At 39.5% G+C, this 13,776-nt stretch overlaps 1 protein-coding gene across 11 annotated transcripts in view; it reads left to right on the top strand.

The window, feature by feature from the left end:
• The window catches only part of LOC131432269 (SH2B adapter protein 2), a 64,141-nt gene that overhangs the window by 43,891 nt on the left and 6,474 nt on the right, over positions 1 to 13,776 (top strand). For all 11 annotated transcript variants that reach the window (XM_058598440.1, XM_058598430.1, XM_058598435.1 and 8 more), the window contains one exon: positions 4,535 to 5,506. In XM_058598440.1, the coding sequence (XP_058454423.1) occupies positions 4,535 to 5,506 (972 nt within the window). The remainder of the gene's footprint in view (positions 1 to 4,534; positions 5,507 to 13,776) is intronic.

Below are 13,776 nucleotides of genomic sequence, written 5' to 3'. Positions count from 1 at the left end.
TGATGGTTTCGTTGAAGGGGATGCTTCATTATTGTTGGCGGCTGTCACAGGTGTACTGGGGTTGCTTGGGGTTTGTGTGAAGGAAGCACCGTTGTCCTTTGGTGTAGTTGTCTTCTTGTCCAGTTTATCACATGGCTTAGCGTAGTGAACAGCTTTTTGGCAATATTGACATGTGACCATCTGATTGTCGTAGGTAACAAGTGATTTTCACGGAATTCTTGTATCTTGACCGAACATCACATAAGAAGGTATAGGCCTCTTCAAGTGTATGCGTAATAAACGTACGCCATTTAGAATACCGGGAAAAAATTCTTCCACTTTTCTTTTTCGATAGAGATAATCTCTCCGTATTGGGACATAGTTTGGCGAATATATGAATCGGTGACGCTTGAGGGAAGATCATGCACACGCACTTCTATAGCACTATCTTCCATATATACTGGAATGTTGTACTTAATGTTCTCGTGCTCCACATAATGCACATTTTTGTTGTCTTTTGCGAATTGAATTGCATCCAACTCTTTATAGAACTGGATGTAAATAACATTATTGGTCTTATTGCATTGAAATAAATGCACAATTTTAATGGCTAGATGCATTTGCTCCTTAAGCAAACCTTCAAGTTCTCGTATCAAAGGTCGAAATTTGCACTGTCTGAAGTCAACAATAATTGTATTCTTTCGTGTCGGCGGTAGATTTTGTTCGTTTGGTTCACTCATTTCGAGGTCGTTCTATTGTTCACTACACAATACTGTACTTGGTTTCTTCTGTCCCGAACGTAAGCGGTTTTGTTTTATCGACTGACTTTGAAGAGATGTAAAACCGAACTGAACTAGTAATGATCCTGAGACTGCGAACAACAATGTAAACGAAACTAGAACTAAATCCACCCACAAAAGTCGCGAATAAAGTGCCCCTTAATCCTTGCTGGATGAAAATGGAAGCTCGTCAGGTTGACAACGAAATCCAATAATAAAACCGAAATGTTTAGTTTCGTAGTCGTAGTGTCGAAGGTTCATCAGGGTCTACCCATGATTTTCTGCGCGTGGGATTCTCAAAATGAATCAATGTCTCATCTCCCGTCACAATCCCGTGCAGAAAACTCGTTTCATGCCGAGAAAGTGTAATTTTGCTTTTCCTGCTGTCTATCATTAATTCACTTTTTTATAATTCTGACGAGCAAACGATCAGATATAGCGAAATGGAGACTAACGTTCGACCTCTCCGAACTTACACATTAAAGTGCGGAATCCTTATGAAAAACCGTAAACTTATGTACACGAAAATGTCGTCTCTGTTAGGGGAGACCTTAATAATGACTTGAAGATCACTGAATATATAACATTCCTTGTTAATAATCTAAATCACCAATTATCTAAAATATATAGTTTTATGTACACAAATTGATGCGCAGACATATTTTCAAGCAGTTGTTGTAATAATATCGAAAATCTCTTTGGAATCGGTTGAGCTGTAGATGTTTAAAACCTGACTACTGTTTGCACGTTTTTTTCTCCATATTTTGAATTCGTCCTCTCTATAGGAAACAAAAACGTTGTTCTACGTTAAAATATCTAATTTTTTCTATCTCTTTAATATTGAAATATTTGTTGTGTATTACACATATTTCGGGCAACAGATCCAAGATGTAAACTTGAATCGTCTTTTCATCAACATGCCAATTCGCCAAATTGGACTCATACGCGAGTATTGACAGTATAGGTGTCTGTTGAATTATCCAGGTTGAATTATTTGAAATTTTCTGTTTCAATAGGCTTCGTAGTCGATTTTAACGTACAGAATCGTTGCATAGCTAGCACTACGATCTTCCTATTGCTGCTAAGAATCCTTTCAGGTTCGGGTCCAAACATACGACAACCCGAGACCGAAACTGCTTACAAATCTGCATATAATCAACGCAGGTAATCATACAACTTCTGTGAGAACTGCAAGAGAGGAGGTTTTGGATGCAACTCCGACAGAATTTCGCATGAGTTGGTAAATGGACTCGATCTTTGTTATCTGATCATGAGTATATCGTTTTCAACCATCTGTGTGTTCCAGTTAATATTGTCTAATATCAAGATGAAATTCCATGTTAAACTATGGAAACTATACAGAAGAATCAGAGAACATAGACATGAGTAGGAGGTTTACAAGAGTTATCTGTGCGAAGGATTTTCATATTGCAGTTTTTTATTTAAAAGATAAAAGATTCAGTCCTATTTGCGTACAAGCTTTACGTGGCCGATTGAGCTGAGTTTATAGATAATTTTTTTTGTATTGGATCTCGTTGTCACCCTTTTTCTAGGGGAGAAGAGCTTTCATTTCCCTCCTGCGAGGATTGAGGGGCAGTTTGTTCGCGGTTCGTCTCGTCATCCATTGCCGCATCGGTGGTATTGTTGTTGATTTTGTTGCTAGTTGCTGTAGATGCGTCTTGTTGTGCATTGTTTGCAGTTGCTGGTTGGTTGGATGGTAAGTTGTTAACTGCAGCTGGTGTACTTTGTTCTATAGGGGATTTGGCAATATTGACATGTTTTTGGCAATATTGACATGTGGCCATCTGATTGTCATAGGTAACAAGTGATTTGCACGGGATTCTTGTATCCTGACCGAATGTCACATAAGAAGGTATAGGCCTCCTCAAGTGCATGCGTAACAAACGTACGCCATTTAGAATACCGGGAAAAAAATTCTTCCACTTTTCTTTTTCGATAGAAAGAATATCTCCGTATTGAGACATAGTTTTGCGAATATATGAATCAGTGACGCTTGAGGGAAGATCATGCACACGCACTTCTATAGCACTATCTTCCATATATACTGGAATGTTGTACTTGATATTTTCATGCTCCAGATAGTGCACATTATTGTTGTCTTTAGCGAATTGAATTGCATCCGACTCTTTATAGAACTGGATATAAACAACATTATTGGTCTTATTGCATTGAAGTAAATGCACACGTTTAATGTCAAGATGCATTTGCTCCTTAAGCAAACCTTCAAGTTCTCGTATCGAAGGTCGAATTTTGCACTGTCTGAAGTCAACAATAATTGTATTCTTTCGTACCGACGGTAGCTTTTGTTCGTTTGGTTCACTCATTTTCGAGGTCTATTGTTCACTACACAATACTGTACTTGGTTTCTTCTGTCCCCAACGTAAGCGGTTTTGTTTTATCGACTGACTTGGATGAGATGTGAAAGCGAACTGCATATTGCAGTTCTTCAGATGGTGTGTCCTTGTCTGATGAAGGTGATGTACTCAACTGTCTTTTCACAATCTCTCTTTTCAGAATGTATGGAGCCCTCACTGACAGCTGTTCGTGGGACTTTTTCAGTTAGCCACGATTGTTGGGCGCTTGCTCAAAAAATAGTGACAATCGAATCTGTAAAATCAATGCACTTGAGAGTTCTCATTTGTACAAATCAACTGGAATGGATAAAATTTTTTCAGTGTCACGCCAAAACGAGTTTGAATCAAATGATCAAATTTATTACCATATAGTCTTAGCTCATTTCTAGTTAAAACTGTGGAACATCTGTTGAATAGTGGTGCTGGTGTCTACTGTCATGAAATGAGACTAGAGCAGTCCTATTCACTTGATGGATACTGTAATATATTCCAAGTAGAAATCCATGCAATTTTGTGCAGTCTACAATGAACGTTTCAACAGAGGATCGCGTAAAAAAACAAATTCCGTTCCGACAAGGCTGCTTTAAAGCACTCAGTTCGAATGATTTTCACCCGAATCTGGTGATCGCATATCGAACTCAAATCGCAGACCTTAGAACTTCAAAAACTGTTCCATTTTATGGTGGCTACTCGATCATTCTGGCATTACTGATAATGAATGGGCTGATCAGTTGACTAGCAACGAACCGATTTCGTTGGATGTAAGGTTGTTCCCTATACTTTAATATACTACAACTTTCGAGCTGAAAGGTTGACTTGCACATGTTCCAACAGGGTCCAGACGTTCTAACAGTTCAATGAGGTAGACAGATGTGATAAACATAGCCTAAGTGATAAAACGAAATTCAAATTATCATTGTCTGAACGGGAATTGATTTGTTCGGTGTTTTAGAGTTTTTATGCGGATTATGTTTAGTCACATTCAGAGTAGTTGAATTGGCAGAACGACATTGACATTGGAGTGATTTTTTCCTAGTTTTCATTTTCGCTTTCATTTTTCAATCGTTCTCTAGCCTACCCTCATTGAACTGTCAATCGAAGTAAGATTTTCTTAAGGTTTTGGGTATGTTGCGTCTACTGGAATTTTATGATTTTTGCTGTTAAGAAACCACATCGTTACTATCGTTACTATCTCTCAAATTTTACTGGAAATTTGTTCACGTAAAAATAAACTATTAGTTAGAAAGTAACTATCGAATTGCCAAATTTTAACCAAAATACAGAAAACTTAGTTTTACCGATTTCATTTACTAGAAATAAAATCAAAAATTTTTTCTCGCCAAAATTGATCTATTTGAATAAGTATGACGTATTTTAATCTGTTTCTCTAATTTCCCACAGCCCCGCAGCGGCGTATTTTGCTTCCTAATCACGGAAGCACGCGAAACTACTGCCCTCGAGATGCCGGACCACGAAAACACGTTCGTGCTGAAGGCGGACAACAATATGGAGTACGTGATCGAGGCAAGGGACACTGACGATATGCGAAGCTGGTTGGCGACGATACGCTACTGTATGCGTAGTACTCCAACGTCGCAGCTGCCGCCGAACTCGGACATGAACCCGATTACTATGAATACGTCGATATCTCATAGCGGTGGTGCACCAAGATGCGCTGATGGAGGTGGTGTAACTGCCGGGGGCGGTGGTGGCCTGTCGAACAGTTTAGTGCATGATGTGAACAATCTTAGTTTAAACCAGTCCGCGATGAACGCAGTGCCAACGATGATGGCCCCGGAGCTACCGCCCCGGCGCCCGGATGATAGAATATCGTCTTCGTCGAACTTCGAACTGACCGAAGGCGACCTGGACCAGGCGCACGAGACCGACACCGATTTGACGGCAATGATGCGCGAGTATCCCTGGTTCCACGGCACGTTGGCACGGTCGGAAGCCGCACAGCTGGTGCTGCACAACGGTACCTCTAGTCACGGTGTGTTCCTAGTACGGCAAAGTGAAACCCGCAAGGGTGAGTTTGTGCTGACCTTCAATTTCCAAGGCAAAGCTAAACATCTGCGAATGACTCTGAACGATTTGGGTCAGTGTCGGGTACAGCACCTGTGGTTCCCGTCGATTACCGAAATGCTAGAACACTTCAGACAGCATCCGATTCCGCTCGAGTCCGGTGGAACGGCCGATGTAACTCTGACCAATTTTGTAGTGCTTCCGTCGCATGTAATGGCCACCACACAAGCGAACAGTAACAACTACTCCACCACAACCATCGGTGCCGGAGGTGGTGCCGCTGGAATAGGCAGCACAGGAGGACCTGGTGCCGGTGTCAGCTCCAATCCCAACACCAGCCCGCGACATGTGAGATAGTTGACATCTTTTTGTGTCTTTACATCTTCTAGCTCTGTGTTTTAAGTTTTATGTTGCGCCTTTTTATGAGTTTGTTGATACAAACTACAAAAACCATTAACTATTAACCAACAATAGAGAAATCAAACCGGCTAGGAGACAGCGCAATACAAGACAGTGACTTGGACGAAGCCAGAGGTAAAACTCCTACGAAAAGAGTACCATGTTAAACATGAGATTTACTCACGCTTTATTTGTGTTAATATATTCAAACTGTAACTGGTTCATAGAAAAAGGTCTCAGATATTTTGTGTAAATTTTCTAGCTGTTTCATGAAAAGGTTATTGTAATTTTTTTGTTTGGCTCTTGATTTCAGTTGTTACGAAAGATGAAAATACGTAAAACCTAGAAACTACACAACGCCAGTTTGAGTAATCGTTCCCATTTTGGTTGCATTTGTTTACTGCCTGTGTACGGCTCGAACAGAGAACAGTTAGTTATGTTTGACCGTATGAAGTAGTTCTTATTACTAGTAGTAATGACACCGACTATTATACATTTACCCTAATATGTACACAAATGCGCGTATAACACACTCACGACAACACAAACTGAGATTATGACTGGTGTGCATGCTTTACCATTACTGTGCTGAGAAGAATGGAATTTAAGCCAACATCAAAATAGAAACAAACATCTGTGAAAAGTCTGCGGTGCGGCGTAGTAGAACATTTTTAACCAATTCAATGTAATTCTGATAAAGAAGCAAGCGTTTCCACATGGACGTAGCGATAATAATGAACAAACCATGTATATGGACAGTGAAAAGTAAAGGAAAAGCATAAGCATTATTATTTATAATTTAACAAATATTCGGTTATTATTTTTGCCTGAGAGAACATCCGTGATTAGTTCATAACTGTCAATTTGTCGTACCGTTTGTGTGCTAGAATATTAGAAATTTTGCAAACAGGGAACAAAATCAGAATCTTTTCATAACCGTTTCTATGAATCTATAGGTCGTATATTAACCGTCACGAGATGAACAATCAATACTACTAACACATTATTACCATTAGATGCTTTCTTTCAAATATGGGCACTTTAGATATACAATGGAAAGCAAGGTGTTCGTGAAATCGTAGAGGTACAAGAATTGAGGTCTTTGGAACTATCAGGAATCAGAACTAATTGGCTCAAGTGGCACGTTCCCCTAGTTATTTAGATATTTGTGCCTTGCCGTAGCTTCTCATCAATTTCCTGATGGGAAGGGAAGGATGCATCCCCGAAATGATGCTGAACGATCCGCAGGTGCTAAAATGCACAGTTAATAAAACCTCCGAGAGAATTTAGAGATTTCACAAAAGCGACACCATTCTGCAGTCCCGGAAGAATTCAGAACGATTCGCAGTATGTATAAGCAGAAGTAAATTCGGCACCCCGTAAAGGATGCCAAACAATCTGCTAAAACCTTTTTAAGGTCAATACAGAAAGGATTCATTCACTCCAGGAAGAACGATGAATCCTTTTGACTATAGCTCCTTACCACATTGGGTGAGAAACGATAGAATATCCTTTAATTTCAGCTCCGCATACACAGACTCAATCATGTATGAAGAATCAAAAACCCGGATACGTAGTTGCGTCAATGCGGGACAGTTACATATCAATCGAATAATATAAGATGAAAATGAAATTTATGGCCACTGACCGTCAGCATATCCCTTCTAATTCATTTGACTTATGCTGGCAATTCCAAGTGAAGCTCCCAGCATTCATCGTCAGTTGAATAATCGTACCTAGTCATTCAAAGTTTTGCTTGCTCAGTTTCAAGTGCCAAGTAGTCTAGCTGCTTCATTGTCTTCGCTCTTGGTAGTAAGCAATTTCGATCGAATAGAATTATAAATGGAGTAAAGTGTTAAAAATGAAAACTTAAGGAGGAAACAATTAATTTATGTGTATTCTGTGATTGATATTTCAGCTATCTGTTTAGTCTTTCATCTATTAACTTGAACCAATTCGAATGTTTACATGAACCTCATTTGAAGGCCGCTCTCACACTATTGAAAGAGATATTTTGTGACTTCAAGAGATCAACTGACGGTGGTTAAACTAAGCCTCGATTGAAGAGAATGGAGTGATGACTGAATGCTGCCCGTTCGGGCCGTCAGTAAACATTGTGTGTGTCAGAGAGTGAAGTTTACTGCATTTGAGAGATCGTCAATGTGTTCCACATTCAGTTTCAATTGAATTGAATGAAGTTTTACAGCACTGACTGCAATGATGCTTGGAGAAATGCAGTAGACGCTTTGACATTTTCAGATTTAAATCTGGTGAAAATGCTTTTGTCCGAGCGCAAGTTTGCAAGTTGCTGGCATGTTTGGATGCAGCCCAAGAATGAGTCTTGTGCTTTATCCAACTAGCTGAAAGTGGTAAAGCTGAACTAACGAAATCATTCGTTGCACCAGCTCTAGCCAACTCATCAGCCCATTCATATCCAGTAATACCAGAATGGTCGGGTACCCAGAAGAAGCAAACAACATTTGAAATGCTGAGGTCTTCAATTTGAGTTCAGCGACAAGCGATCACTAGATTCGACCGTGAATCATTCGAACTGAGTGCTTTTGAAGCTGCCTGACTGTCGGAACAAAAACAAATTCGTTTACCACAGATTCTCCGCTGAAGCGCCGATTGTATTCCACGCAAAATGCTTATACCGGTCATCAATATATAATAATCTTCGGCAAAACCGTAAGTCGGAAATCCAAGGTTATTAAGTTCGCTTCGCTTCCTCTTTTAAGTGTCGCGACCGCCTTTGGGAATAAATTTCACAATTATTTCCTGCCAAGCTCTTGGAATATATCCTGTCGCAAGACTAAAAGTATTTTCTTCAAAACATGTTTAAAATGTTCATACCGTTTCTGCAGTAACACTGGGGAAACTCCATCCTTTCCAGGAGATTTGTACGAAGCAAAACTCTCAACTGCCCATTTAACCAATTCAATCGTCACAACGCTTCGAGCAAGGGCCCAAGAATCGTAACTACCCGAAAAAGTCTCAGGAACAACTGTCGGTGATGATTCCATACATCCTGGGAAGTGAGTGTTAAAAAGACAGTGAAATACATCACTTTCATCAGACAAGTACTCACCATCTGGAGTTCTTAAGAAACCGACATTAAAGTCCTTAGATTTCGGATGTAACTTATTTAATTTGCTAGCATCGTTGAGACTAGAGACATTTGTGCAAAGGCTTTGCCAACCACTTCGCTCAGACTATCGAAGAGCATTTTTGTAAGCCCTTCGAGCCGAAACCAATGCCTCTGACCCATCTCTGTGTCGGTGGTTCCAAGCTCTTCTGCATAGTTTCCTTAGTCTAGCAAGTTCAGCATTCCACCAAGGAGTTCCTCTAGTAGCTCGCATAATTCGAAGTGGACAAGATTCTTAATATGCTGCAACTATGAGTGAGTTTGTCTCGTCGACAACAATTTACAAATCAATTTGGGTTTCAATTGTTGGTTGATACCCGTAAAATCTAGTCGCCAAGCCCTCTTCATAGAGGTCCCAGTTTATAGATTTGGGATTACGATATGTGATAATCTTAAATTTAACGTTTGAATGATCAAAAAGATGTACTTAAGATAAGATAACGAAGGTTCGAGCTCATCAGTCAATTCACCAACTCATGCGCAATTCTATCAGAGCAGAGAGTTACGTCCAAAACCTCCTCTCTTCCAGATCTCGCAAAAGTTGGACGGTTTCCTGCATTGACTATGTGCAGGTTTGTACTGCTCACAAATTCCATCATATCAGAGCCTCTCGAATTTATATCTGTGCTGCCCCAAATGATATGGTGAGCATTTATGTCACTGCCGATTACAAGCGGTAAATCACTTTTGCAGCAGTATGATACAACATTTTTGAAGTCATCGCTTGGCGAAGGTTGGTTATGCGGCAAATATGCCGAACAATAGACATATATTTTCTGTCTTTGCCATCAATAGTCATACCAACTGTGACAGCAAAAATATCCCGAGTTGTGAGCTCCGATATGAGAGAAACATCGAGAGCACTATTTGCAAGTATGCATGCTCGAGGCCTTTCTCGTGGATTAGTCCTACCGATCTTGTTGAAGGCAACAAAGACTGGGTTTAACAATTTTCCAACGTAGAGTTTCCCTTTTGGAAATATGGTTCTTTAACCAAAGCTATAGAAGCTCTACCTTCTTGCAGAAGTCTGGATAGATTCATAGTTGCTGTACGTTTATGCTGGAGATTGATTTGTGCTACTCTTCTAACCATTATCAATTAAAGTAATGAACACTACATCTCCAGCACTTATCGTACAACAAAGTGATGATCAACTTCCATGGGTGCCTGAGTAGCCCGACATGCTTGGGAATAACACGTGTTCCACATTGTGAAAACTCCATTGATCCCTACATTCTGATCAATATCGACACCGGCCATGGCCGAATGCCGATCTATATGGGAAGGAAAGGATTGTCAGTTGAATGCAGATCTATATGGGAAGGAAAGGATTGTTTTGAAAAGGGCCAATGTTTTCAAATGATTTAGTCGGGAGATGTCGGGAACATCCACAAAAATATGTTACACTGGTGATTTTTTACAAAATCACTCAAATTTTCGAATAAATATACTTTAAAAAAATCCTAATCATGTCTTACACTGAAAAAATCGACATTAAAAATTTTAAGTCGATTTACAAGATTGGTGATCATGATCCCTACCAACTGTTCATTCATCGCAAGATGTGTATTTTCAAGGAAAAATGTTTTTTTTGACTAAAACATTTCCATGTGCAAACTATGTTTGCTTTCGATTGTCATTTGATCGAAAACTACATTAAACTGAAAGTCATAATCATCGAAGAATCCAATGAAACTTAATTGGTTAGCAGATTGTACAGAATACTCCATTGAAGAAACCAGCCAACTCTTTTGCGATCACTGCGCTGCTCAAGTAGCTAAGCTTGGAACTAAGCAATGCACAGTGGTTCAGGAAGCAAAATTAGCAGGAAACAATTGTTTACGCTTTTATTATTGGCCTTAAAGATTTGAAGACACATTAGTTGCACTTAATAAACTGCGTTTTTCGACCATAGTGGTTTTAGGGTGGTCCTAAAACAAACCATGAATTAAAAACTTATTTCCAAATCTGGATGAGATAGAACAATGCATCCTTCCACAATAATTAATCAATTTTTAGCAACTTTGTCGAAGATATTGGATGTGTATCTCTAACCGTTTTTAGATTAGAACGGTTTACTTACCTTACCTAACAGCTATAGGCGTGGGGTGTCCTTTGCTGTATCAAGAATATGTATCCACATAACTCGGTCCATGGCTGCTCGTCGCCATCCACTCAAGGTACGGATGCTTCTGAGATCATCCTCCACTTGATCGATCTACCTTGCTCGCTGCTATCCTCTTCTTCTTGTATCAGTCGGATTAGATTCAAGAACCATTTTCACTGAGCTGTCGTCCGACATCCTTATGACATGATCAGCCCATCGTAGCGTCCGATTTTAGCTGTCCGTACGATGGGTAGTTCTCCTAGCAGCTGTTGCAATTCGTGATTCATACGCCGTCTCCACGTTCCGTCTTCCATCTACACTCCGCCATAGATGGTCCTCAGTAGTAGATGTCTATCTCCTCTGTGTGACGAAGAGCAAGCAAAATTTCTCCCCTCGCACTGACAACTTCAACGAGAGCTCTTCTCTTTCACATTTATACACCACTGTTGTGTAAAGTGTGCACGCATCATGCGTGCGTTTGTTTATTTCCTTTTACCTCTTCCACTGAATCGCACCAAAGTGCTAGAGCATTAGCTAATAAATTCTCTGAGGTGGATGCAGATACTTTCACAGAGGTGTACACGCCGGTGAGCACTCTGCTGTATGGTTTTCGTAGATGAAGCGTGGATACGCAAAATCAGCAAAATAAAACAATTTATCGTAAAATTTTCGGTTTTCCTTGCAAATTTTTCATAGCAAGGCCAGATCTACTCTCTATTCACAGAAGTGTTCGCTCACCATCACGCGCCAGTGGTCACTTGGGTGTATTTAGACGAGAGCGCGTGTGAGCGATTCATGCGAAGAGAATGTGTTTCACTCGCGCCAGCTGCTTTAACCACAAGCACACACTCAAATGCTGTCTATTCGACACTGAGAAAAAGTGCGCTTTCCTCTTTGTGCGGTGCTTCGTTTTTTGCATCCTCGGTGTGGCAAAAATCTGACTCTAGCGTGTATCACTCTGGTGAAATGCCATCTCTGCTCAGTACCTTTCTTTCGAAAACACTGAGGGCGCGTTGGTCCTCTGCCAGCATAGTCCAGGTCTCGCGGCCATAGAGAACAACCGGTCTAATGAGCGTTACTTTTCTCGGTCTAATGAGCGTACTTTTCTCGATCGGAGGGTTTTTCTGAGTCCAAAGTACGCACGATTCCCTGCCAAAATACGTCTCTGAATTTCTCTGCTGGTGTCATTATCGGCGATCACCAGTGAGCCCAAATACACGAACTCTTCAACCACCTCGATATCGTCACCGTCTAGAGCGTCTTCCTCTCATGTATTTTGTTTTGGACGCATTTATGGCCAGTCCGATACGCCTAGCTTCAACTTTCAGTCCGATGTAGGTATATATCTTACTATACGTACAACAAATGTCCAAAGAATAGATTGTAAATATTTGTTATGAAAATACACTCTCAATTCCTTTTTCTAACATTCCTTAGTATATAACTAAGGTAAATGTTATATGATAACGTAAAAAAATACTTGCACGAAATTTTGATTTAAATGAGATAGAAAAATAACAGTTTTTCATTTTTTTCTCATATTTTATAAAAAAGTACAAGCTATCAAATGCAATCAAAAGGTTTTTTTCGGATTGCCCCATTTTTATATACCGTTATTTAAACAAGGCTTATTTTATTGTTAAAATATTTCATAACTATTGAACCAGGCAGTATAAAAAACTCTTCTTTCACTGGAAGTTGCGCCTTTTTAGGCTCCTGAATTTCTTAGAACATTACTTTATTGAGACAATTCGAATGAAAAAGTTATCGAAAAAATACTGTTTTTTTAAGATGCACCCTAACTTAGGAAATGTAAACCGTTCTAATCTAAAAACGGTTATAGATACACATCCAATATCTTCGACAAAGTTGCTAAAAATTAATTTTTCTAAATTATTGTAGAAGGATGCATTGTTCTATCTCATCCAGATTTGGAAATAAATTTTTAATTCATGGTTTGTTTTAGGACTATGGTCGAAAAATGCAGTTTATTAAGTGCAACTAATGTGCCGAAGATTTAAAATTTCTAACGCCAATAATAAAAGCGTGAACAATTTTTTTCCTGCTAATTTTGCTTCCTGGACCACTGTGCAATGGTGACGATATTCAGATTTTGCTTGAAGATTTGAATTTGTTCATCTATTTGCTCAAGTTTTATCACCTATATCAAATCTGTATGTGAACTAATAATTTCAAAATTTATCCGAGATTTTCAAGTATGATTTCCAATCAAACGTTTGATGAGAACACGTGAATAATCATATTTTTAGTGGAGACCGAGGTTAGTCCGGACACGGGGCTAAACCGGACAGCTTATATATCTTCTAAACCAGCAATTATTTCGATCCATGGATTGACTTTGTAAACGCACTTTTATGTGACAAACAGACATCAGATGTTACTTGCGTCAAAGGGTATGCCGTTGGAGAACGAATTATATCAGATAGTTTGATCTGTGAAACGTTTTTGCAAGAGTCTGCCTTCATCAATGGTTCTGTAATTTTTCGGATCGTTTGGTATAACTACGTAGAAATCATCAGAACAAAATAATATAAAAATACAGCAAGGGAAAAATCGATATGAATTTTATTTAAGCTTTTCTATGTTCATTTCCATTACTTCCGGAGTCCGGTAAAACCGAAGTCGCTATTTTCAACTAGCAATTGTAAATACCTAAAAATCGAAATAGTTTTAAGCTCGGATGTTCGGCGAAGCTTCCGCTTGATGTCGGAACAGGAGCGTTGTACGGCCTTCATGTCAACTTTGCGAATGCATCTCTTGATTCTACCAATCAACTGTTTGCAATTCGTGGCTCTCCAGTTATTTTTGTACACCAAGGTGCTCAAAACCCTGAAGAAATCTTCGATTGAGCGACACTGAGACAGATTTGTCGTGTTGTGGTTTTTGGGGACAAATGGAATCGAATGGGTATTCAGGAACGATTGTGTTTTTTGGCGTAATGCGAGG

Source organism: Malaya genurostris, chromosome 2 (genome assembly GCF_030247185.1).
Source record: "Malaya genurostris strain Urasoe2022 chromosome 2, Malgen_1.1, whole genome shotgun sequence".
In the NCBI taxonomy this organism is placed as follows: domain Eukaryota; kingdom Metazoa; phylum Arthropoda; class Insecta; order Diptera; family Culicidae; genus Malaya; species Malaya genurostris.
This window is presented reverse-complemented; position numbering and strand designations above follow the sequence as displayed.